The sequence below is a fragment of the Halichoerus grypus genome, chromosome 2 (assembly GCF_964656455.1).
Source record: "Halichoerus grypus chromosome 2, mHalGry1.hap1.1, whole genome shotgun sequence".
Taxonomy (NCBI): domain Eukaryota; kingdom Metazoa; phylum Chordata; class Mammalia; order Carnivora; family Phocidae; genus Halichoerus; species Halichoerus grypus.
The window spans coordinates 95,846,694-95,871,613 of record NC_135713.1 but is presented as its reverse complement, the minus strand read 5'-3'; the positions used below and the strand labels follow the sequence as shown (position 1 = coordinate 95,871,613).

Below are 24,920 nucleotides of genomic sequence, written 5' to 3'. Positions count from 1 at the left end.
ACTGGTTTCTTTATAAGAAGGCCATGGGAAGATGGAGGCTGGGATTGGAATGATGTGTCTTCAAGGCCAAGGAATGCTAAGGATTCCTGGCAACCACCAGAAATTAGGAGAGAGGCATGCAATAGATCCCCCTTAGAGCCTTCACAGGGAGCATGGCCCTGCTGACCCCTTGATTTCAGCTTCAAGCCTTCAGACCATGAGAGGATGAATTTCTGTTGTCTTAAGCCACCAGGTTTGTGGTAATTTGTATGGCAGTCCTGGGAAACCAATACACTGCCTCATCATAGCCTCCTCAGAGACATAAGCACCAGATGGCTGGCAGCCTTTTATTAGGAAAAGGTTCCCAGACCACGAGGTCCCTTCTTCGAGCTCAGAAACGCCAGTACCACTTGAGCAACACCTGCTTCTCAGCAGTCTGAGCACAGCTCTGTAAGACCCTTCCTCTAAACTTATTTAATAATTCAAACACCATTCCTTTGGTTCCCCAGCCCTAGAGGTTGTAGTTTTTTCTTTCAGTTCCTTATAGTCCTATTTTTACCCTTTTGTTACCTGATTAACAATTTCATACTTGATAAATATTTACGTTGAATCCTCTCAATTGAGTCTCCTCATTGGATCGTGACTGATACATACCTCCTTGACACTCTCATCATTAAATCTCAATGAAACCACACTCTATTGGGCCTCCTCCTGCCCCATAGATCACTTCTTGATCTACTCTGCTGGTTAATCCTCTTTTCTCCAACCTCTTAACCTTTCAGTCATCCAGGGCTCAATCCTCCCCTCCCTTCCCTCCCCTCCTCTCTCTTCTCTTCTCTGTCTACGTTCAGTCTATTGGTGATCTCATCATCTTATGGCTTAAAAATCCCCGTGCTATTGACTCTCAAATGTATATAACTTTGACCCAGACCTCTGTCCCCTGAACTTTAATTACATCCTCAGCATTTCCATTGGATGTCTAATCAGCAACTAATATTTAACGTGTCCAAAACCTGAACTCTTGATCCCTTCTCCCCTACCCACCCCCCTCGCCTGCATCCAAACCTGCTGCTTCTGTATCCTCCCCCATGACAGTTGATGAAAAAAAAATCCATCCTCCCCCTCCTTCTCTGTCCTCTCACACTGTACATCAGGAAGTCTTCATGCCTCTACTTTCAAATTTTATCTGGAATCTGACCATTTCTCACCACCTGCAGCCTCCAACCCCCATCTGAACCCCCTGAGTTACCGAAGAAGTTTCCTACTTGGTATCTGGTTCTATTCTGGTTCTCTAGAGTCTATCCCAGCATAGCAGCCAGAAACTGAAGTCAGACCCTTCTCTGCTCAGATCCCTGCAGCGGTTTCTCTCATACCCAGAGAAAAAGCCAGTCCTTACTAATGTCCACAAGACTTTACATTATCAGATCCTTGTTACATTTCCAAGTTTATCTTCTACTTTTCCCTGTTATCACTCTGTTCCAACCATTCTGGCCTCCTTGCTGTTCCTCTAATATGCCAAGAATGATCATGACTTAGGGATTGAATTCTGTCTGCTGCCCTGAACATTCTTTCTCCATGTATCCTCTTGGATGACTCTCACCTCCTTTAAGTCATTGCCCCAATCTTTTTTTTTTTTTTTTTTAATGTTCAGTTAGCCAACATATAGTACATCATTAGTTTTTGATGTAGTGTTCAAAGATTCATTAATTCCCTAATTATTACTACAACCCACCCCCTTCCCACTCTCAATCCTCCTTGCCTTACTATTTATTTTTCATGGCATAGATTATCTTCTAATAAACTAGGTTATTTGTTTTAGTATGTTTATTATTTATTGTCTTTCTCCCCCTGCTAGCATGAAAACTCTACAAGGCAGGGATCTTGCTTGTCATTGTTGCATCTTGAGTGCCTAGAATAGTGCCTGACACATAGCAGAAAGGCAACAAATATCTTCTGAATGTTTAAAGAATGAATGTATTCGTGGATTACTAATAGAAGCTCAAGAAATGAGTGAAACACTTGGGTTAAAATAGACCACAAAAATGAGTACACCAAGGAATTAAATACTGCCAGAGATAACCAAATAATCCAAAGGAAAAATAAACACTTACAACAGTATTGGGTTTCTTATGAAAATCAGTAAGTAATCCAAAAATGGAATAATTAATGTTTTGAAGTATTCTAATTTGAAAGCAACAGAGTGTTGCAAAATGTGAGGATTACAAACTTTTTGCCTAATTCCAACAATTTGAGAGCAATGAGGCCTTGTTGCTTTTATGAATTCTAAATACTTAATATATAATAACACCTATTAATATTTCTTCAACCTCTATTCCACTGAACATAGTTTAAGAAATGCTGCCATAGGATAATGGGCTGGCACAAAAGTCCACTTTTGCATATACACAATTTAGATATAATAAGCAAATAACACCTTCGAGTTTTCAGTTTTCTTTTCAGTAACATTTTCATTCGATACTGTGTTTGGCAGTTAAGAATTGATTACATTAAATGTGTGAGGAGTGTTTGAAAATCCATAAAGGAAGCAATTTTCTCAAAAGAATTAATTTTTACAGTGTTTTGTTAAGATCAGCCACTTATAAATAATGTTTAAATCTTGAAAAACATAAAACTCTGCAGATTCCTTTAAACTTTACATTACACCTAAGTACGTAAAAAATCACATTTTCAGAAAAGGTCATGCACATTTAGTCTACATAACACAGTAGGCAAATGTTGAAGATATTTGGTTTTCAGGATACTTTTTTGGAGGTGTTTGTCTACACTGAACCTAGAGAACCTTTGTTGTAGAGCCAGTGACCCATAATCAATAGAGGGCGGGGAGCCGACCGAAGATCATGTGATGTGAAAGCAGCTTAAGGATTTTTTTGAAACATTAGGAAAGCATTTTTAAAAATTCTTGCTTTTTAAAAAGTAATAAAAGACATGAAATTAAACAATAATATGAAAGTAATAAATTGACTTCTTTTCTATAATGTGGTCCATAAAAAGAGAGAACATGAGAGTGAGGTCCTCTATGAAGGTACAAAAAAGGACATAAAGAGAGGGATTGAGGCAAAAGAAATTAGAGGAGTCACACAGAAGGTCAACCATAGGAATATGAGAACAGAGAGGGGATTAGACACAAGCTATCAGAAATTAAAGACATGGGCAACATTTGCAGAACTTGCTCTAAAGACATATTTTAATTTCTATATTTTTACATAACATTTTTAAGCATGGGGGCGCCTGGGTGGCTTAGTCATTTGAGCGCTGGACTCTTGATTTTGGCTCAGGTCATAACCTCTGCATCCTGGGATCGAGCCCTGAATTGGGCTCTGCGCTGCTTAAGGATTCTCTCTCCCTCTCCCTCGGCCCCCCCACCCCCCGCCCCTGCTCATGCTCTCTCTCGCTGTCTCTTTATCTCTCTCAAATAAATAAATCTTGAAAAAAATATTTTTTTAAGCACAATTGTCCTTGAAATCCTGTTCTTCACCGTATTAGAGGGGAAAATACCTTTCCACTCTGGAAAAATGATGTATCTATATCCTGTAGAGGAAAAAAGGTTTCTTTTCATTGAATAACTTTAAAATTATTTAACCTTTAGGGCATTAAAAACCATATTTTGAATTTAAGCTGAAGCTTTAAATTCTCTGTTGCTACTTGACCTAGGGATCAAACAGAAATAAAATGTGAGTTGAGTATTCCATCCTAAAGCAAATAGAGACAACTTGTTAATGTGGGTAACTGCAGTGAAAAAAATTGATTTGGTTGTCTGGCGTTGTGTAGACAAAGAAGAGGTTGACTAATTAATGAGCCACGTGCTTGTGTTGGCTTCATGTTTTCACCATTGTCCTATTGACTTTAGAGGCAAAGTGATTAGCCCTAGGAAATTAATATACCTCTGAACTTATTGATTAGTTTTAATTGTTTTCTTGTGGAGTTCTTAGGGTTTTCTCTATCTAGTATATAGGAAACTAATACAATGGTTTGTGTCTAGAAAAGATATTTCAAGACAGAATGACTTAAGTCAACTCCGATTTTCCATAGAAACAGAACAACAGTTAGCAGTTACATTTTGTTACCGACTGTTCTTCAGGGGAACCACTACCCATAGCATTTTTAACCCCCTAACAACTGTAAATGGTGTCTCTGAGCACCAAATAGTGAAGCATTTTCGAACCTGTGTGCCACAGAGGACTTTGTTTTATGTTTCTTGAGACCTTTCGGCAGAGAATGCTGTTGAACAGGAAAGAAGCCGAGTGAGCATGTTAACACAGCCGGAAGGGCCAGCAGGGAGCAGAGGAGGAAATCCGGGGCCGGGGTCTCACTGGTAGTGCTCTCTGTGCCTGCGGGAAGTGGGGTATGAATGTCGGTGACAGTGCAGCGTGCGCAGGAATATGCTTGGGTAGCATTGCTGTGTTTGCATGTGAAGCCAGTGGGCAGGGCGTTTTCTCAAGCCAAGGCACGATCCTGAAGGAGCCATTAATCTAACTCAGCAGACCGTCAGGGTATGTGGAGTTCACATTTGGGACTGGACAGTAAAGAGCAGTCCTAGGAGCCTCTGACTTGTAGTACCAATGCCAGTGGATCACAGAGCTGCAAGGCTGGCGTGCCGAGGTGCGCTGCGGGGTGGGGGCAGCCTGGCGGCCCGAAGTTAGAAAGTGAATTCTGGAATTCAGGATGGGATGAAACACACTGGAAAGCCGGCACAGTGTTGCCTGCCTGCCATAATGTGAGTGTTTGAAGTTCAGCACCGCTGGGCAGCTGAAAGAGAACAAGATTCAGACTTGACTTGGTTTCACATGTGTTAGAACTGGTCTTCTGTGACTCTGGGCCATCCCAGTACATCACTCAGTCTCCATTTCTTTGCCTACGAAATCCGAATGAGGATCCAAATGAGAATCATATGAGATAATGTATGTGAAATTACTTACAGATGTTAATGTACTATACAGATGACACGGCATAAATGCATATCCCTGAACACCAGGGGCGAGGGATTGAATACTGCCTGTATTGCAATTTCTATATTATGCAGCAAGAGAGGAAACAAATATTTGGGGGAGGGGCAAAGGGAGCTGATAAACCTTATTGATTCTGCTTACATTTAGAAAATCTTTCAGGATCTTTTAAATCATTAGGACCAAAAGCCCTCACTTACATTAAAAAAAATCAATTTAGAATATGAAACCATTTTCAGCCAGGAGGAACATAATACAGTTTACTGTGCTGTTTTTTGTAGTTATCCTTGTTTTCCCTTGCAGACATGGTGGGCTAGTCCTCAAAGCCCAGATGTCCCAAATACTCTATTAAAACCCAAGGCACTGGTCATTTCTTAACGAGTCTTTCAAAATCTGGTTCACACACCCACTGGCATTGCTTTAAAATAGATCACCTCTAAGATAGAGCCCACACTCAGCCTGTGGACTTTTCTGCCTTCTAGCAGGCTAGTGAAACGGACCCCTTCCCCCCCACCCCCCTGCCCTGTCCTGGCTCCTTGTGTGCGCAGCACGCCCCACCTTCTGTGTATTCCAGCTAGTTGTAAGGAGATTGGAGTCCCACCAGAGAGTGACTTTGCAGGGAACAGGCTGCTTTTCCTTCCCTCTGTCTCCCACGCCTCTCCAACTATCCATTCTCCCACTGCTTAACTTCTATGTGCCGCAGACACTCAGAAATATGCACTGGATTAAATGTTACCATGACCCAGGAGTTTTTTTTTTTTTTAATGGTTCTTTGAATTAAAGGCCTTTCACTAATTCTCTTTGTTTTATCTAGACCTTTCTCAAAGAATCACATATGATTTCCTTATGAGTATAGCAAAGGTGATTATTAATGAAGAATACCTAAAATTACTACCTGTGAATTACAGGGAAGAGATTGAGAGAGGGTAAAGTAAGGCACACTTCCAGGAAGGAGCTGTATTTTGTCCTCCTCCCTCTACCCTGGATATTTCCAGCACGTATTTCCATTTGAAGAGTGACCTGCAGGACTGTTAGAATTAGATTCTGTTCTGCTGATGAAGACAGGAAGACAAAGCGAGACTCTCTCTGCAGACCGTACTGGCCCTGACGGAAACAGTTGACGACCCAGTGGTAGCAGTAAACTAATTTGCCTCCCCAAGATTAGACCGAGAAACATCAGAATTAATTTGCTTTTCTGGGATCCTTTTGAGAGGCAGAGGTGTTCATCCTGCTCCTGTGTTGTAGGAATGGCACTGATTGAGAGAGAAGGCCTCTGTCTTTTTTGAGGGAACCTTCTCTTGTTGGCAGCACCCTGTTGCATCTGACTCCTGATGAGGGTACCCGAATACTCGTCCTGAGAATGCTTGTTCTGTAAGATATTTTGGGCTGCAGGGTCAAGTAAGTATGGATGATGTTGCTTTTTCCCCTTCATGGAGGAAGGATGCACACAAAGCATGGGTAGCATATCAAGGCCCTGAGAAGGCCTGTAAAAACAGTAAGAACAATAAAAAGATTCAGTTTTGCTTATTTTAGTGTTCCATTCAGGCATTTGTTTAACGAATGGTTTTAGAAAGTGTCAGGCATTCTTTAGAAAGTGCTGGGAATTTAGCCAAAAACAAAATAAAAGTTCCTTTTCTCATAGAGTTTATAGTTTCTGGGGATAATCAGGTAATAAAAAAGTAAAAAATATATAATATGTTGTTGGATAATAAAAGATGTTAAGAAAAACAGCATAAAGGGTCAGAGAGTGATGATGTGGGGGCACTGTCTTAGATAATGGTCTAGGGCTCTATGTGGAGGTGACATTTGTGAAGGGACCAAAAGGAAGTAAGGGAAGGAGGCCAACAGTTATGGGGGGGGGGCAGCATTCTAAGTAGCGAGAATAGCAAGTGCAAAGGCCCTGAGGCAGAAGAGTGTTTGGCATAGTGTAGTAGGCTGGGGTGGAGTAAGGGGGTGTAGGGGTGGAAGATGAGACCAGAGAAGAGATGGGCTGGGCCTTGTAGAGGCAAAGGGGGTAGGGAAAAGCCCCTGGAGGGCTCTTAGCCCTGGAGTGATATTATCTGCCCTATCTTTGGAAAGGATTACTCTGCCTGCTATGTGGACAAGAACCTCTGAGGTCAAAGGTAGAACCGGAAAGACTATTGTAATGTCCAGATGAGACAAGATGGTGGCTTGGACCAGGTGATGAGCAGTGGAGGTCGTGAGAAAGTGGCAGGTGTATTCCCATCTTCATGGTCCATAAACTTTCTTTTTGAGGAACACTTTTTAGTATCTCTTGGAGTGCATTTTAGAATACACTGCTGTATGTGATCAGGTGTCGATCATGTATTTCTGTCAGTTGTGAAAGTGTGTTTATACCTTCCTCCTTGGTGCTAATCTGTAGAGGATAACAATGTCAGAGGTGAGACACCCAAAAACTAATGGAAGAAATTGAACAATTTAATTTTAGCAAGTATGGTCAAGGTTGACTTTGACTATTGGCTCCAGCGGCGTGACAGTTACAGAAGGCATTTGGAAATCCGTTTTTGTTTTTGCTTTTGTCTATTTTGTTCTGACACAGGTACAGTTGTGCCAAAGGCCCTCGTGCACGGCATGTTTATTTATTTTTATTTCGATGCATACTGAGTTCCTGCTGTGGCCTTAATAAGCTAATTCCTTGGTCTGCAAATGCTTTACTTGTCCACCTTTTGCCTGGTCAAATCAGTTTAGATCTCACTCTATGTCAGATTATCAGAATAACATGTGCCAGCACATAGCTTTTATTACATTGTAAGATAATTATCTGTTTAGTGCTTGGATGCTCCACTAAATGGAAAATGCCTTGACGGTGAGGACCCGTGCCTTTAATTTCTGTATGCACGGAGTCTAGGAGAGTCCAGACCCTACTACTGAGTAGGTGAAAGTAGCTGTTAGTTGAATGAGTGTCCGGGATTGCCTTGGGGACTAAGGATATGAGATGAACCCAGTCTCTTCCTTTAAAGAACTAGTAGTCTGGTGGGGTGGATAGAAGAATTCTGACTTCCCTGTGACTGTTGCTGTAGGCCCAGATCTGTTCTCATACATTGGTGGAATATTCAGTAGTCCATTCGAGAGGTTTTAAACCAAGAAGTCCCTCTTGCCCCCCAATATTTAACTTACCAACCCAATTAGTGAGCTTGGAATTCCACGATTTCCACATTTCCTTGGACTGAGGAGTTAAAAGAAAAATAGGTCAGGGAAGGGAGGAGTACTTTAGGAACTCCCTAGCCATCTTTGTATATGTCCTGTGTGAATTATTGAGCAGCTCCTTTCCACATGGGCAGCAAAGGAAAAGGTTTTGTTGGAAAAGAGAGGAGGGCACCCGTTCTTCAGTGGCTACCTTGATCATGCAGAATTATCTTGCAACAAGAGAGTCCTAGACTCTAACATAGAGAAGGAACTGATGGTTACCAGGGGGGAGGTAGATGGGGGAATGGGTGAAATAGGGGATGGGGATGAAGGAGGGCACTTATTTTGATGAGCACCAGGTCATGTATGGAAGTGTTGAATCACTATATTGTACACCTGAAACTAAATACAACACTGTATGTTAACTAACTGGAATTTAAATAAAAAACCAAACAGAACTTAAAAAAGAAAAAAATAATGACCAGGTGGAAAAAAAAAGAGAGAGAGCCCTGGGCAGTAGGTGGTACCCCGAATCCAGGAACACTCCATTCTTTTGCTTTGCGGATCATGCTTCGCACCACTACAACGCCTCGGTCTCAGAGCTGCACCTGCATTTAGCCACAGAGCTCTGGTGGAGGTGTTGAGGAAGTCTCCGGTGCCTTCCTTGTAGAGGCCACAAGCAAAGGGAACAATGAGAAGAGCATCCCTGGGGATAAAGCTCTGGGCATTTTATCACATGCTCAGAGGTGCCGAAGTAAACAAAGGCAGCTGCATTGGTAGCCATGCCCTCGGCAGCTTGCAAAAGGAAATATTTATGAAGTAAAACAGGGATAAGGCAGAAAGAGAAAATATGCCGCTCGCAGGCATTAAGGGGAGAATAGTGTGAGCCTGGGGGAGTCTGTTCCTTTCTCCTGTTGACGTGAAGGGAGTTACCTGAGGTCCGGGAGAAAGTGTTTTTCTGTTATCCATGTGATAATATGAATGAGGCAGATTTGAGAAATCTGGCTCTGCCTTTAAATTGCATGAAAACTGCAAGTATGCTAATCACGTTGCCTGACTAGCTCAGAAAAGACAAGCAGACAAATAGACATTCCTCTTGGAGCTTTCCTTGCTGCCAGACCTCAGGGTGTCTATCTCAGCAACAGCCATAAACACCCCTTGAGTCTCTCCCGAAAGAGCCCTGTGCTTCGTGACTCCCAGCCTGGCTCCTGGCTAGCGAGGCGTACCGCCAACCTATGATTAATGGTCATTTTTTTCTTTCAAAAACGGAAATTGCCAGCATTATCGCTGCTGGACTGTGAATTATATTTATAAATGACATCCTTTTATACTTCTTTAATTTCAAGTACACTGGCACTTTACTGAGGCAGTACCATGTGCCCAGGGTTGCCTTTGATGCTATTTTGAGTAATCCTCTGAACAGAACTTTTATTTTCCACTTTATAAATAATGTAATTGATGATTGAAAACCGTAAATGACTTGCCTAGTGTCACAAAGCTAGCAAGGCGCCAAAGCAAGATTGGAACCCAGGTGTGTGTTTGACTTACAAACAAGACCCCTGTTTACGTCTAATCATTTAGGTCATTTTAACATGTCAAGGACACCTGTTTGCTCAAGGGATGTGGTGGAGTTTCTGTACCAATGTAGGAATAACCAGGTGTTTATTCCACTGAGATAGTGTATGCATTACCTGACTCTTGTAGTGTTCTGTCTCTGCATGTAAGTAATTGCCCGGCACCAGTATTTGGCTCCCTAGCCAACTTTTAAATATGTAAGATATGACTATCTAAGTTATAAATTGCCTGTGTCCACTTCTTTCTCTTCTAATTCCAGTGATGGGCAAGCAGAGGAAATGGAAATTAGTCTCATTTTGTAGTAGCTCTGATGTGAGATTGAGGAATATGGAGAAGAAGGGTAACTGAACACAGGCCCTTATTAAAGGCCTACTTGGTACATTGGAGGGTTGGATTTTTCTCTTGATTGCTCTGTCTGTTCTGAGGAACTTTTCTTCCAACTGTCCTCCTCCTTTCTCAAACCTGTCTTTAAAAACATTTCATAAATGCTGCCTTTATTTTGAAGTTGTCCTATTCATTATCAGATGATTATAGTCAGAACAAAGATTGGAACAGATGTGAAAAGCAGGACTAATAAGATACAGTAAAAGAAGAGAAAGCGTTTCCAATGTTTACATTAATAGGGTTTTATTAAGCCACCTTCATTTAGATTTCCTACCTTAAGCCCACCCAACTTAGAGTAAAACCCAAAGTCCTTACTGTGGCCTCGAAGTCCTTGATGATCTGTCCCTAGTCACTTCCCTTGTCACCCCTCCCTGACTCTACTCAGGCCCCTGCCCTCCTTGCCTTTGTCCACCTTTTTCTTGCTGCTCCTGTGTCTGGAAAGTTCTGAGCCCCTGGAGAGCAGCCTGGCTTTATGGCCCTGGCCTTAATCAGGCTTCCAATTTTCCTCTATTCAGAGGCTCTCACCCAGACTATTCCTCTTAGAATAGCAGCCCCTCCTGCACACGCTAACCCTACCGTGTCCAATAGGGTAGCTACTCATCAGGTGTGGTTATTTAGATTTAAATTTTTGCCCCATTGTTATTGGATAGCACAGATCTAAAACATCTCCCTCATCACAGAGAGTTCTGTGGGACAGCGCTGCTCCAACCTCCTACCCTGCTTTATTTTTATTTGTAGCCTTACCACTACGTGAAATTATATATTTATTTGTTGTTACCTGTCTTGTCACTCGAAAGAAAGCTCCATACCATCAGGGACTTTGTGTGTTTTGTTCAGTCTCCTATTTTCAGCTCCTAGCAGCTCCTAGATGAGTGCCTGGCATATAGTAGGTGCTTAATAAATACTTCCTGAATGAATGATTGGATCTTTTGGGGGCCCCTTTTTTAATCTCAGAGGAGATAAGAAGAATTGTTGAGGGAAGTTGCTCTTTTCCCTCTGCTCTTCCCAGGCCTCGAAAGCCTTTGTGTTAACCCATGTGCTTCTGGGAAGGACTTCAGTTCCTGGCTTTGTTTCTCTTCAAGTTTCCTTCCCATGGTTCATAAGTCCTAGTGAAAGGAGCAGAACTGACCACATTCACTCTGAGTGGTTATCACCACATCCCCAGATGGTCCCTTTCCAATCTGGTAGCCTCTGTTTAATGCCAGGGGACTCATCTGCCAGAAGGTCTTTGGTCATTTTGTGGAAGAGAATATCTCGCTCTTATTTAAGGGTAGGAATTGTGGATGACAGATTTGTAGATGATTATGCCTAATAATGCAGGTTGTTTTGATGCTCCTCAGGCATCTGATTTCCCCAAGGAGGACAGCATCCTGCTAGCTACTTCGGGACAGGAATCTAGGGTATTGTACTCATGCTGGGCTCCACTGAAGACACTGAGTCTGCTTGCCAGTTCTCCTGCAGTGTTGCTCCTCTTAGCACATGACCAGAGATGGGCCAGGTACATAGAAGGGTCTAGAGAGGACAGCTGAGCTGAGACTGTCAGGATGGTTAAGAGGCTTCCTTTTCTGAAGTCTCCGTAAGCAAGCCTGACCCAACACTTGCAGCTCATCTGCTGTATTCCATGATTGAAATTCAGGGAGTTCCCTTCCCGCTGAGGCCAATGTTTTACTGTGGGAGAGAGCACGCTTCCTTGCCCACCGAATGGATCTGACAGATACTAAACTTTGTGGCCAGAATATATGTCATGGTTCTGAGAAACCAATAAACAAATACACAAATGAATAAAATATTAAAAAATATATATATATATATGTACGTGTGTATGCATCGTGTTCATTAAATAACTGGCACAATACGAAGAAAATGTCTAAACTTCATTGAGTTACATAAAAGAAGACTTGAATAAATATAAGGATATATTTTTGGACAGGATGACAATTTTAAGACTTTTAGTTCTTCTGAAATTAATTTACAAACTTAGTTCAGTTCTAATTTTTGTAAAGACCCTTGTTTAAATGTGTTACCCAACCATTTCCCAAACTTTCCTAACAACAGAATGTCCCCACTCTCAACAGGACACCGACGAGCTGTCCGGTATTAAAATAAATTAAAATAAAATAAATCAATTAAAATTCTAATGAAAATTTTCTTGGAAAATGACTAAGCAATTCTAAAGTTCATTTGGAAGACAAATTAGATGGGATGCAAATAAATATTTGCAAAGGATGAGTCCTGAGGGGTACATGCACGGATAGATATTAAATTTATAACAAAGTGATAAAAATTAAGGCCAAATGGTATGAGGGCAACAGGAGATAAAAATAGCAATGTAGCAGAATTCAAAACTGAAGAGAGGCTAACATACACAGGAATTTTGTCTCTCATAAAAGGGGCATTTTAATGTTTCTGGGGTATTTCTTTATTCCTTTGTAAAAATCCCTTCCTTGTACAATAAAGCAAAATAAATTCCAGAGCTAAACATTAAACAATGAAACTAAAATGAGTTAGAACAAATATGGACAAATATTTTGGAACCTCAGGAGGGCCTTAATACACTGCTAAAGGCAAAAAACATGAACAAAGAACATTTTATTTTATTTTATTTAAAGATTTTATTTATTTATTTGACAGAGAGAGACACAGCGAGAGAGGGAACACAAGCAGGGGGAGTGGGAGAGGGAGAGCAGGCTTCCCCCTGAGGAGGGAGCCCGATGCAGGACTCGATCCCAGGACCCTGGGATCATGACCTGAGCCGAAGGCAGACGCTTAACGACTGAGCCGCCCAGGCGCCCATGAACAAAGAACATTTTAAACAGACTATAAAATAGTCAATAGCTTTGCCTGGCAAGAACACCATAGATGAGGCCCTCTGAGACAAATATTTACAATATGTATGACAGAAGAGTTTATATATAAACATTTCTTAAAATTCAATAAGAAACAGATCTCGTGTTCTTTCCTTGGGGCTGCTTAACAAATTACCACACTGGGTGGCTTGAAACACAGAAACTTATTTTTCACAGCTCAAGATGGTACAAGTCTGCCCTCTCTCCCAAGAGGACAATTCCTCCTTGTCACTTCCAGTTTCTGGTGGTTCTGGGCATTCCTTGCCTTTTGACTGCGTAATCTCTGCCTTGATTTTCTCATGGCTTTACTTCTGTGTCTGTGTCTTCTCTCTTCTGTGTCTTATAAGGACGCTTGCCATTGGATTTAGGGCCCACCCACATAATCCAGGATGATCTCATTTTAAGATCCTCCATTTAATCATATTCTTTTCCAAAAAGGTCACGTTCATAGCTTTTTGGGGTTAGGACATTTTTATATCTTTTGGGGGCCACATTAAAACCACTGTGTATACCTCAATACACAAATGGGCAAAAATTGAATAAAAAGGGGGTGCCTGGGTGGCTCAGTTGGTTAAGCGTCTGCCTTCAGCTCAAGCTGTGATCCCAGGGTCCTGGGATCGAGCCCCGCATCGGGCTCCCTGCTCCGCGGGGAGCCTGCTTCTCCCTCTCCCTCTGCCTGCCACTCCTCCTGCTTATGCTCTCTCTCTCTTTATAAAATCTTTTTAAAAATTGCATAAAAAGCATGTTAATATACTTAAAATAAAAATTTCCAGGCTCTCTGAATGACTTATTACTTAAAAATATGCAGATATACTAAATACTCTATTTTTGTAGCAAATATCTCATAAGAGATTACATTTTGTAAACTTAATTTCGGTTTTTGATAGACTTGAAATACTGTTTTTCATTTAAAAATACTATTTTAATGTAATGTGTTTAATTCTGCCTTTCATCCTGCTTCTCTCAATTAATTCTAATTAGTGAGTTTTATGGTATTTTTTAATAGACATGTTAGAATTTAGATTTTTTTTTTATTTGACAGGAAGAGAGAACACAAGTAGGCAGAGTGGCAGGCAGAGGGAGAGGGAAAAGCAGACTCCCCACTGAGCAGGGAGCCCGACATGGGGCTCCATCCCAGGACCCTGGGATCACGACCCGAGCCAAAGGCAAACGCTTAATGGACTGATCCACCCAGATGACCCTAGACATGTTAGAATTTAAAAGGATCTTGGCATTTATTTTAATACCAGACTGCTCGTTGGTGTCCTGTTGAGAGTGGGGACATTCTGTTTTTAGGAAAGTTTGGGAAATGGTTGGATAACACATGTGAACAAGGGTCTTTACAAAAAGCTTGAACTGTGACACTTCTAGAGAAGGACCTATTTAGTATGAGACAGATACTTCCCAAATTTATTTGACCATAGAACTTTTTCCACTCAGAGCTCCTTGTAGGTCCACATATTACAGACTGCACTTTGAGGGAAATGCTGATCCAGGCAAGTCCCTCATGATGAAAGGGGCAGTCAGAGAGTTGGCTCCCTTACACTGCTTATGTCCTCATTCAGTAACATTGCTTTATAGCTTTTTATTTTACTAAGTTCCTGTTTTCAGGGAGCTCATGTTCTAATGGGGAAGACTGTTGTGCTCATGGCTTACCATCATGGAAGACATGATTGAATGCCTGGAGGAAACCAACTGTGCTTACCTGGGAAGCTGTGATTAGGTTAAGCAATAATGAAAGGAAATCACTCAAAGAATGGGAATTTACACATATTTACACATAAATTTAAAGGTTTGGAGGACAAGCAGCATCCTTAAATAAAAGTCTAATGTCAAAGATTTGGACAGGCTGGGATGATGGGTCAGTATATATTCCTTTATCTCAGATGTCCTCTCCTCCCTCCCGAAAGCTTCTTTCCAGAATGTTGTCTTGCTGCAGATATGCATTTCTGCATTTTAACTCCAGTCACCTTCAAATAGTGTCTCTATTGCACAAGGTTAGGCTATGTGAAGTAGAAGTGTAGATACTCTTACATAATACTTAGAGCTCCTACAAGGCCATGTCCATCGTCTCATCTTTCTCCACCAAAGTCCAGAGGTCAGATATGCTGTTCTTTTTTGTTGACAGTTACTAGAAGGTCCAGAGGTTTCAAACCTGTGCTGAATAAGCATTTCAACCAATGTTTTCTGCCAGAATAAGCATCTTCATAATCTAGCTGGTTTTCTGTACCATATCTGTTGCACTATGTTCTTTTAATAATCACCAGAGCATTTTATTCAATGTAAATTATGCCTCAATGAAATTGTAAGCCTTTTAAAAAAATCATTATCTTTAGACATGTGAAACAGCCTTAATAAAGAGGTATCTAGTTGTTTACAATCAGCCCTACTTGCAGTGTGGGTGGTGAATACTAAGTATTGCCTTTCTTTCTGACACGAGTCATAGATTAAAGTGTATATTAGTTTGGACTAATGCATTATAGAGTCCCTGAAAACATTTCTGGACTTGTTGCAAATTTTAATGTTCATGTCATTGGCTTTTTGTTTTAATGAAGCTCTGTTTTGTGGCATTACTATAATGTCATCACATGTCATTAGTTTTATGTTCTATCTCATAAGAGATAGAAAGTGATAAGGCTCTCATTGGGGTGGCTGGTGTGCTCTGTTACTGTCCTGACCAAATTATATAGCACTGACTTAAGGCGAAGCATTATTATTCCCCACTTCTCGACTTCCACTCCGGTACAGGGATTTCCACTGCTTCCCAGGAGAGAGAGATGTGGGGAAAAAAACCACTTGCAGCTTCTCCCTTTACCACCCATGCACATACCCTGACTCCTCCCCAAGAAAGAAGGAGCAATTTCTCTGGCAAACTGGGGGAAAGACCTTGGCCTGCTGGCCTCAGCCCTATGGAGGTGCTTACCAGGTCTTCTACTCCTGCAGCATGGAAAGTTCCCTGGACAGCCTTCCCTCCAGGAAGGAGTCCTTCGTGGTGCAGAGTCCCAGGGCTGGGAAGAAGGTGTGGCGTCGGGGATAAAGTGTGGGTGTGATTCTCCAACAGCTGCTAACTGATCACAATTTATCTCCTCTATTGAATGTCTTCTTTAGATCTGAACTTAGGAGGGAAAGGGGGTTGTTAGATAATGACCCCTCCCCCCAAGCCCAAAGTGCTAGAGACCTGCAAGTACTTTTGAGCATTTCTATCATCCAGGCATGGGAGGTGGGGCTGTCCTCTGCCCCAACTTTGCAGTTTCAGATCTCTGTTACCCTCATGGGCTCCCATTTCTACTAATTGCTGGTAGATGCAGTGTAGGTGATTGGGCTTTGGAGTAGGCTTGTGTAAGTGTGAATTCTTACTGGGCAGATTTCAGTTTTCCCACGTGTAAAATGGGAAATTTATTTAAATTTTTTTTATTTATTAAAAATTTTAAGAGCATATGACCATTGTTAAGATTCTTGTTGTGTGATAATACCCCTGAAGTGCTTAGCACAGGGCCGATGTAATAGTGGGTGAGCTCTTATAATTGCTGTCATTACTCTGTGCACAATGGCTTCAAAGCTGCATAAATAGTTATTAAAATGATGGACTTCCCCAGCATCCAGAAGATCCCAGAAGGTTTTGGTGAGGATGCACTCTCCCGCATCTTTTGATGATGGTGGTGATGAGAGGTAAAACAGAAGGAAGGACTGGAGGTTTGGGGACAGTGTGGGGAAACTGAGAGAAACATCTGTGTGTGTGTTGGGGAGGGTTGTTCCTGACGGGAACACGTGTAGGATGGTTTTGATATAGTATGTGGTGTGAGTGAATATATGCTGTGTGGCATGAATCATCAAAGGAAAAAAAAAAAGAACTGAAACTCTATTTTGACAGAATAACTCTCATTTATGTGTATAAATTATTATTTGTGCAAAATGATTGTCACACACATGGAAATAGAGCTGATTTGTGCATGTCATTAAATACATCAGATAAACTGTGCTGTATATATTATTTGGTTGTAACAGCCACTTCTGTAAATACAGGTTTTAACCAGCTCTGGGTCTTACTGCTTAGTATGATTAGCAGGGCATCTAAACAAGTAGCTATTAAATGCTTATTGTAGGAGATCCTGTGAATGTTCCGCCTAGATACTCTTGGATCCCCTTCATTGTCTCCGCTCTCCTCCCCTGGCTCCAGTGGGCCTTTGCTTCCACCAGCCAGCGTCTGTATCCCTTCAGAGGACTGTTCCTGGACCCTGGGAACTGCCTAGCTTTGGGTGCAGAGAGCTGGAAGTGCCTGCAGTCCATCCTTACCCCGGGTGGCCCTTAGCCAACAATGGGTGGGAGTGGGAGTGTGAAAGCCCCGTACCTTTGCCTTGAGTGGGAATGACTCTGAGCGGAGGCTGAAGCTCACCCCCCAGGACCCTGCCTAAAACTGCCGTCTAGCCTCAGTTGTCCCCTCCTTTACCAGCTCCTCTTAATAAATGATTTGCCCCCGATTCCTTATCACGGGAACCTGAATTAAAATCAACTAAATATATGTCAAATTTTCTCCTGGACACAGAGTAAACACCACTTATTAATCCTCCCAACACTGCCAGGTGGTTATGTCGTTATCCTTATTTCACGGAGAAGTACACCGTCTTGAATTACAGGGAATGGGCATCTGCACTTGACTGGAGGCGGTTGGAGGTTCATTGCTTTGCCTTCTTTCCTGCCCTTCTTGGCCACGGACATCTTATTTAGAATGACTACAGGATTATCTTTTGAAGTACAGCCACCATGTTGGGATGGTTTATCTGAACAAACAAGACCATATTTTGGAATTATTATCTATATAAAACCTATCACGAGTGAAGATATCACAGTAATTCCCCTTGTTTCAGAACCTACAAGATGATTTAGGCAAGAGGCTATAAAGCAATTTTTGTGTAGGAAACCAAGGTATCAGAATGACCAGGAAGCATGCTACTGCATTTCCTAAGACCTTAGCAAGAGCACTGGGTGAAGCAGAGAGGGGTAAGGGGCAAGTCTTTGGAGTCAGACACATCTGGGCTGGAGCCCCAGCATCTCCGCTGACAAACATTGTGACCCTGGGCCAGTTATTTAATCTCAATAAGCCTTAATCTTCCCACCTGTATAATGGAGACTATAATACCTATTTTGGAGGATTGAAGTAAGGATTAAATAAAAAAATTAAGAAATGTATATAGAGTTCTTGGCACAATGTCTGGCATAGAGTACATACAAAATCAAACTGTTTTTATTAAAATGATGTCTGGCACATATAACTCAAAGTGATTCACCATGAAACAGAGGTATATCATTTGAGTCTCTGAGCCTCTATCCTCAAACTCTTTTCCAACTGCCTGCTCATCTTTTCTTACTCAGCTCATGGATCCTCCCATCTCTCCCTGCCCCTGACTCTCAGCTCTCCAAAAAAAAAAGAAAGAAAGAAAAAAAAAAAAGAAAAAGGACATACAGAAAAACCCTCTATTAAGACATTTGGCAAAAAGGCTTGTAATCATATGTTTATTTTAATTTCATTTTGCTGTCTTCCAAAACACAGGGCTGTGCAGAACCATGCTTCTGTTTGCCTCCTGGGCGTTTGTAGTCATTCAGTGGTAACATGAAATGCACAGTCCATTTAGAAACAAACATCTTTTTGTCTTTATTGCTGGGTTTGTTTGTGATGTCTGAATGAGCCATTTAAGTATATGTTTGTATAGCTACTTATCAAGTGTTTTATACTGGGTAGAAAAAGAAGGTAGAAATGGCTATTATGTAACTCATGGTTTGCAATGCTGCCACAGAGTAGAGCTTGGGGAGTTAATGATGGAGGAGAGTGACTCTCACCTTTACATTATCTGTCCACAATGGTGGGCCACCAGAGGAGACAGCACAGTGGACAAGGGAAAGATCAGTTACCATGTGTTCAGCCCGAATGTAAGCCAAGACATAGGGTGATCTCCGTGAGAAAGAAAACCAAATGGTGGGTCACGGGAGATTCTGGTACCCAAGACCGCAGTTAGTTGGAGTGCCAGTAGGACAAGGGGTGTGTGTGTGTGTCCAGAGATGAAGAAGGTAGAGACAAAGCTTGGAGTACTTACAGGGTGGGGTTGTGAAGGGACATGGCATGTGGCTTACCTGTCCCTGCTAGCCTGGGGGTGGCCTCTGAAAGGACAGACCCCGACTAGACAAACCATATGTTCCAATTCAGTGTTTATCAAAGGTATCTGAAATCATTTGATGAACTCTGCCCATGTCCCACTGATATGATGGTTATGCTAGGGGGAAATACTCAGTTGCGGTTTTGGGTGCCATATGAATCTTTGTTATTTATTGGAAGGAGATATAATGAAAGTAGAGGGGAAACAAACTTTACAAACATATATATATATATATGTGATTCAATAGCATCGTGTATAGGGCTGCTTGCCTGCAATTTTGTGTTTTTTTTCACTATTAGGAAATAAGGTCAGACAGGATTCTTCTCATATTCTGGTTTTACCTTTGCAGTGTGTGTATGTCTCTGAGCAATACTATTTTTCTCAATCAGAGTATATCTTTATAATACTTTCAAAATGTGTTAAATGTACTTTTAGAGGTGCCAGATGTCCTGTTTTACTCTCTGGGGGAATGCCTGTGTATTCTATCAAAGTTCCCAGAGGACAGAGTCCCTTAAGCACCAAATAATAATAATAACAACAGTAAAACCCGTAAGAATTCCAAGTGCCAGTCACACCTGAGCAGAGAATCATTATCCGGTGTGCATGTGGACAGTGAGATCAAAGAAAGGAAACGCTAATTCTGTGTCTTAGTCTGAGGGGGCAGTGAAAAGAGATTGAGAAATAAATGGTAAAAAAGACAAGAAAGGAATACGAAATATTTTGTGTGGTTTTTCTTCTTCTGCAGTTCTCTTCTGACCCCAAAGTGGATGATGCAGTCCGGGCCGAACCACTGATCGGAGTCTGAAGAATTCCCATCTTCACGTTGGCCATTGGTTGAGATAAGATGCAAGACTCTTACAAGGATAGGACTTCATTGATGAAGGGCGCCAAGGACATAGCCCGAGAGGTGAAGAAACAAACAGTAAAGAAGGTGAATCAGGCAGTGGACCGGGCCCAGGATGAATACACGCAGAGGTCCTACAGTCGGTTCCAAGATGAAGAGGACGATGACTGTTCCCCGCCGGGAGAGACCTATAATGGGGAGGCCAATGATGATGAAGGCTCCAGTGAAGCTACTGAGGGTCATGATGAAGATGAGGAAATCTATGAAGGGGAGTATCAGGGCATCCCCCGTATGAACCAAGGGAAGGACAGCATTGTGTCAGTAGGGCAGCCCAAGGGGGATGTGCACAAGGACCGGCAGGAGCTGGAGTCAGAGAGGAAAGCCGATGAGGAAGAACTAGCCCAGCAGTATGAGTTGATAATCCAAGAGTGTGGTCACGGCCGTTTCCAGTGGGCCCTTTTCTTTGTCCTGGGCATGGCCCTGATGGCGGATGGCGTGGAGGTGTTTGTTGTCGGCTTCGTGTTGCCCAGTGCGGAGACAGACCTATGCATTCCAAATTCAGGATCCGGGTGGCTAGGTGAGTACACCGTGTCCGTGAGACAAATTCTGAACCTGGATTATTTGTTGAGCACAGTTAACAAATAGAATAGATACTTTTCATCTAGAGCAGTGCATTTTTTTCCCAATACTTTGTTATGAAAAATTTTAAACATACAGAAGAATCAAAAATATTGTACAAGGGTGCCCATATATATCTGCCACCCAGATCCTATAGTTAACATTTAATACCATATTTTCTTTATCATCTATCCATCCATCAATCCAACTTATAACATTATGCATTTCAAAGTTGGGGCAATAGATTTTAACTTACCATACTATAAATGTTTTATTGGTTTCTCCTTTATTAACATCCAAAGATATGCCTTTGGAAGTTAATAAAACTATTATATGAAAACCTATTTGAGTACTTTCCTAAATATAGAGGTTAATTCTATAAAACTCTGGCAAATGTGATTTCAAATTTCAAATTTTATGTGTAATACTACGATTTAAATACTTTGGGGACCCTGCTAATTTTTTTTCTATAATCTATGTGTATGTTTGCTTGTTTATTTTTTTTAGTTAGTCTTATTCATAGATTTTCTCTAGATGACTTTTTCTTTTTCAAAGTTCATGCCTTTGTGCCTAAACTGGAAAAACCTCCTCATATGATTTTAAAGTCTCTTTCAAATCCTATTAATATCTAAATTATATGTGTAAAAATAATATGACCTCTCTATAAAATATCTAATCTAGATAGCAGATTTGATTTTTGTTTTAAAGTTACCATGGGGCACCTGGGTGGCTTAGTCGGTTAAGCATCCGACACCTGATTTTGGCTCAGGTCACGATCTCACGTCGGGCCCAGTGCTGGGCGTGGAGTCTGCTCGGGATTCTCTCTCTCTCCTTCACCCTCACTCCACCCCTCCCCCTGCACATGCTCACGCACACGCTCTCTAAAATAAATAAGTAAATTAATTAATTAATTAAATTAAACAAAATTAAGTTACCATGCCCTCAAGGTTCACATTGTTACGAAGCCTTAGTTAACATTCCCACTTATTTCCCTCGCTTGATCTCGCCACCCTGATCATGACCTGAGCCGAAATCAAGAGTTGGACTCTTAACCAACTGAGCCACCCAGGCACCCCAAAATGCCATTTTCTAACCTGCTCTGTGATGTCGTGAGAGAGATAATCATGAATGAGAAAAGGATCTTATTCTTTTAATAGTTGTTTCTTTATATGAGTTCCTCCTAGCATCTCTTTCTTTAGCCAATTAACTGAGTGAGATAGATCCATGGAAGCAGAGTGTGAGGGAGAGGGGGTGGGAATGGGGCATATTTTGCATGTTTTTGCTGGTAGACTCATCTATGTGTTCAGCCATCAAAATGCAGAACATGATTCAGAGGAGGGTCCTTAGTCATTTGTCAGATTGATCATTTCAGGGTATCGCTTGTGTATCTAGCACTGTATTTTGTCTTTGTTTTTCTTTTGGTGAGCAGATATAACTATTGTAAGCCTTGGCATCAAAATATTGATCAAGATTTTGCAAAAGGAACACATCAGCAGAACATTTTAAGAAGCTAGATCCTTAGAAATACATCCACACACATATTTAATAATTGCAAGGTTGATTTTAGGACAAACATCTTTTCACGTTGTGATCCTAGCTTTTATATTGGAAACATTTCAGGAAAATCTAAACTAAGCTTGCCCTTGTGCCTCTATCTTCTTGGTGCTGAATGGAAGCACAGCATTGTCCATGGTTCTCTTATCAGTCAGTCCATCCCAGAAACCTACAAACCCCGATGATGTTAACACACCCCTAGGTGGCACCCAGAAGTGTAGAGAATGCTGTGGAACAGTCGAAGCCCAGATATTTTCATCTTTCCACAAATGTTGACTGCTTTAGTGAATTAAAAATGTGTCCCCAGGAGTGTATGGTTTCACTCAATGTTGCGAGCCCTCAGCAGAAGCATTTTAATGGTTTCATAACTGTGCCTTCCGGACTTGCATTTCAATTATTTTGCCATTGTAATTTCACTTATAATTGCATTCCAACAGTTCTTTTAGACAGGCATTTAAATTGTTTTGCCATTTTCATTTCATCGAATAATAGCTTTGTAATATAATTACCACACTAAGTCACAGCAGTGGGATCAAAATACAAGAAAGATGCATGACCCATGTTTGGGGGTATTTAGGGGATATAGATTTGCAAAATAATTTCTCATTTGCTACTGAGCATTGTGTCATTTTCTCAAGGAAGACCAGGAATGAAAAATATGAACCAATTTATGTCTCAGTTATTTGGGAGATAGATCATCTCTTGGTGTTTGCAAGATGATTGACTTAAAGGGAGTTAAGAGCATCCTGTGTGTGCGTGTGTCTATGTGTATGGTCTGTGTATTTATATAACATTGTTAATGGGCTGGGAGAAAGTTAGAGTAAATATTTAATTATCTAACAAGCTGCTCTTTGAGGGGGTAAATGCAGTCACTTTAAGATAATCCATGTTTTATTGCCGAAGTGTATTTATTGAGCACTTATTATGTGCACAGCACACTGTTACGACAGGTGATAATAGGACAAATAAGGACAAGGTTTCTATATCCAAAGAAGTTACGGTCTAGTACGGAGAACTCACAAATGCCTGCAGGTTAGCGGTACAAAGAAGCAAATATCGATAGCTGGAAGAGAGGTGTAAATAAAGAGACTTGAGGCTGAGAGACCACTGAGGGGTTAGGACCTCACCAACGCGGCGGGGAAAAGGCAGGGATTTAAGAAAGGCAGGGTTCCAGAGGGCGGAGTCAGCAAGGATTGGTCCTCGATTAAATCTGATGGTGGAGCAAGTGGACAGCTGATGAAAAGAAGGCGATTCATCAAATTGAGTAATGCAGAGGACAGGTTTTAACATGAGGAAGAAGGATGAAGGGTTGGCTTTAGACTTCTCACTATGAGATCCTTGGGGGTGTCCAAAGAGCCCCGTGGGCTGCTCTCCATTTGGGCTGAAGCACAGTTGGTTTGTGAGCCATCTCATTTACGATGACCCTGCCAGTGACCTTAACCAGGGGGCCGGTGCTGTCCTGCAGAACGCCGTTTACGGGGCTGGTGGTGAGGAGGAGGACCGGGAAAGAGAAGCCGGAGCAAGAGGAGCGGCCAGGAGAGCGGGGAGGCCTGGAAGTTGCAGGGAAAGGAAGAGATGTGAAACTCTTGGGTGCTGCAGGGTCATGCCGGTAAGGTTGCAAAGGGTCTCTCGGTTCAGGCATTGAAGAAGTTCTTGGCTGTGCAAACGGCTCTTGAGACGAACCTAGTGAGCAAGGCTAGGTGAATGAAGGGTTCGGTAGCTAAAGAACAGCACAAATTTTTAAACATCTTATCTGGAATATCAGTGACTTCAGCTGCCACTCTGGTGTTATATTAGGTTCTGTGTTGAATTAAGCAGTATTTATGCAGTGGCTTTATGTGGGGGGCGTGGCCCAAGGCCCTTTAAGGGAGATTGAGATGAGTAAGGATTGGTTCCTATTATCAAGGGAGATCATGGTATTTCCCAGCTGTCGGTGTCTTAGGGATCTAGGCAGACCCTGTCATCTTTTTTTTTTTTAATTTTATTATGTTATGTTAATCCCCATACATTACATCATTAGTTTTTGATGTAGTGTTCCATGATTCATTGTTTGCGTATAACACCCAGTGCTCCATTCAGTACATGCCCTCTTTAATACCCATCACCAGGCTAACCCATCCCCCCACCCCCTCCCCTCTAGAACCCTCAGTTTGTTTCTCAGAGTCCATAGTCTCTCATGGTTCCAGACACTGTCATCTTAAAAGTGAGGGGAGGAGCCCTGGGCATGTGGGCGACTTGCCTAGTCCAGGGCTGTGTATTGGGAGAGGCAGACTGTGGAACACACATCCTAGCTCCTCATCCCATGTTCCTTTCTAGTTCTCTAACATTTTCATTTGAAATCCTCTCGATTGGGTTTACTCTTAGGAGAAGACAATATTCTCAATTACTGGCAGAAATATACCACTCTGGTGTCTCAAGAGATGATCTAAAATTCACTTTTTGTTTGTGGCCTCCAACAGTGTAATCACCTGTTGGTATTCGATCTTTTTTGTCCTTTTCAAAACCCTAATAGAGGATATCGCCTAGTTTTGCTTTTTGTTTTCTGTTGTTGTTGGGTTTTTTGTGTGTGCGTGTTTATAGACAGTACATAATGGCAACAGTCACAAATGAGAATTAACATGTGAAATCAGCCCATAGTACAAAGTCATCTTAAAGAGGCAGAGTAGTAGAAGTTAAAATAGAGGGAATGTAAACCCCATGGGACCAGGGCTTTTTGTCTGTGTTGTTAACTACTGTCTCTCCCCTACCCAATCAGTTCCTGGTACTTAATAGAACCTCAACAAATATTTGAGATTTGAGATGACCGTCTGTGAGATTATTAACACTTTGAGACCTCACTGAAGATACTGATATATCTAAA

The 24,920-nt window shown here is 41.7% G+C and overlaps 1 protein-coding gene across 4 annotated transcripts in view; it reads left to right on the top strand.

Annotated features, from left to right (window-relative positions):
• The window catches only part of SV2C (synaptic vesicle glycoprotein 2C), a 452,131-nt gene that overhangs the window by 274,750 nt on the left and 152,461 nt on the right, over window positions 1–24,920 (top strand). For all 4 annotated transcript variants that reach the window (XM_078067169.1, XM_036065563.2, XM_036065564.2 and 1 more), the window contains one exon: window positions 19,790–20,465. In XM_078067169.1, the coding sequence (XP_077923295.1) occupies window positions 19,889–20,465 (577 nt within the window). In that variant the 5' untranslated portion in view covers window positions 19,790–19,888. The remainder of the gene's footprint in view (window positions 1–19,789; window positions 20,466–24,920) is intronic.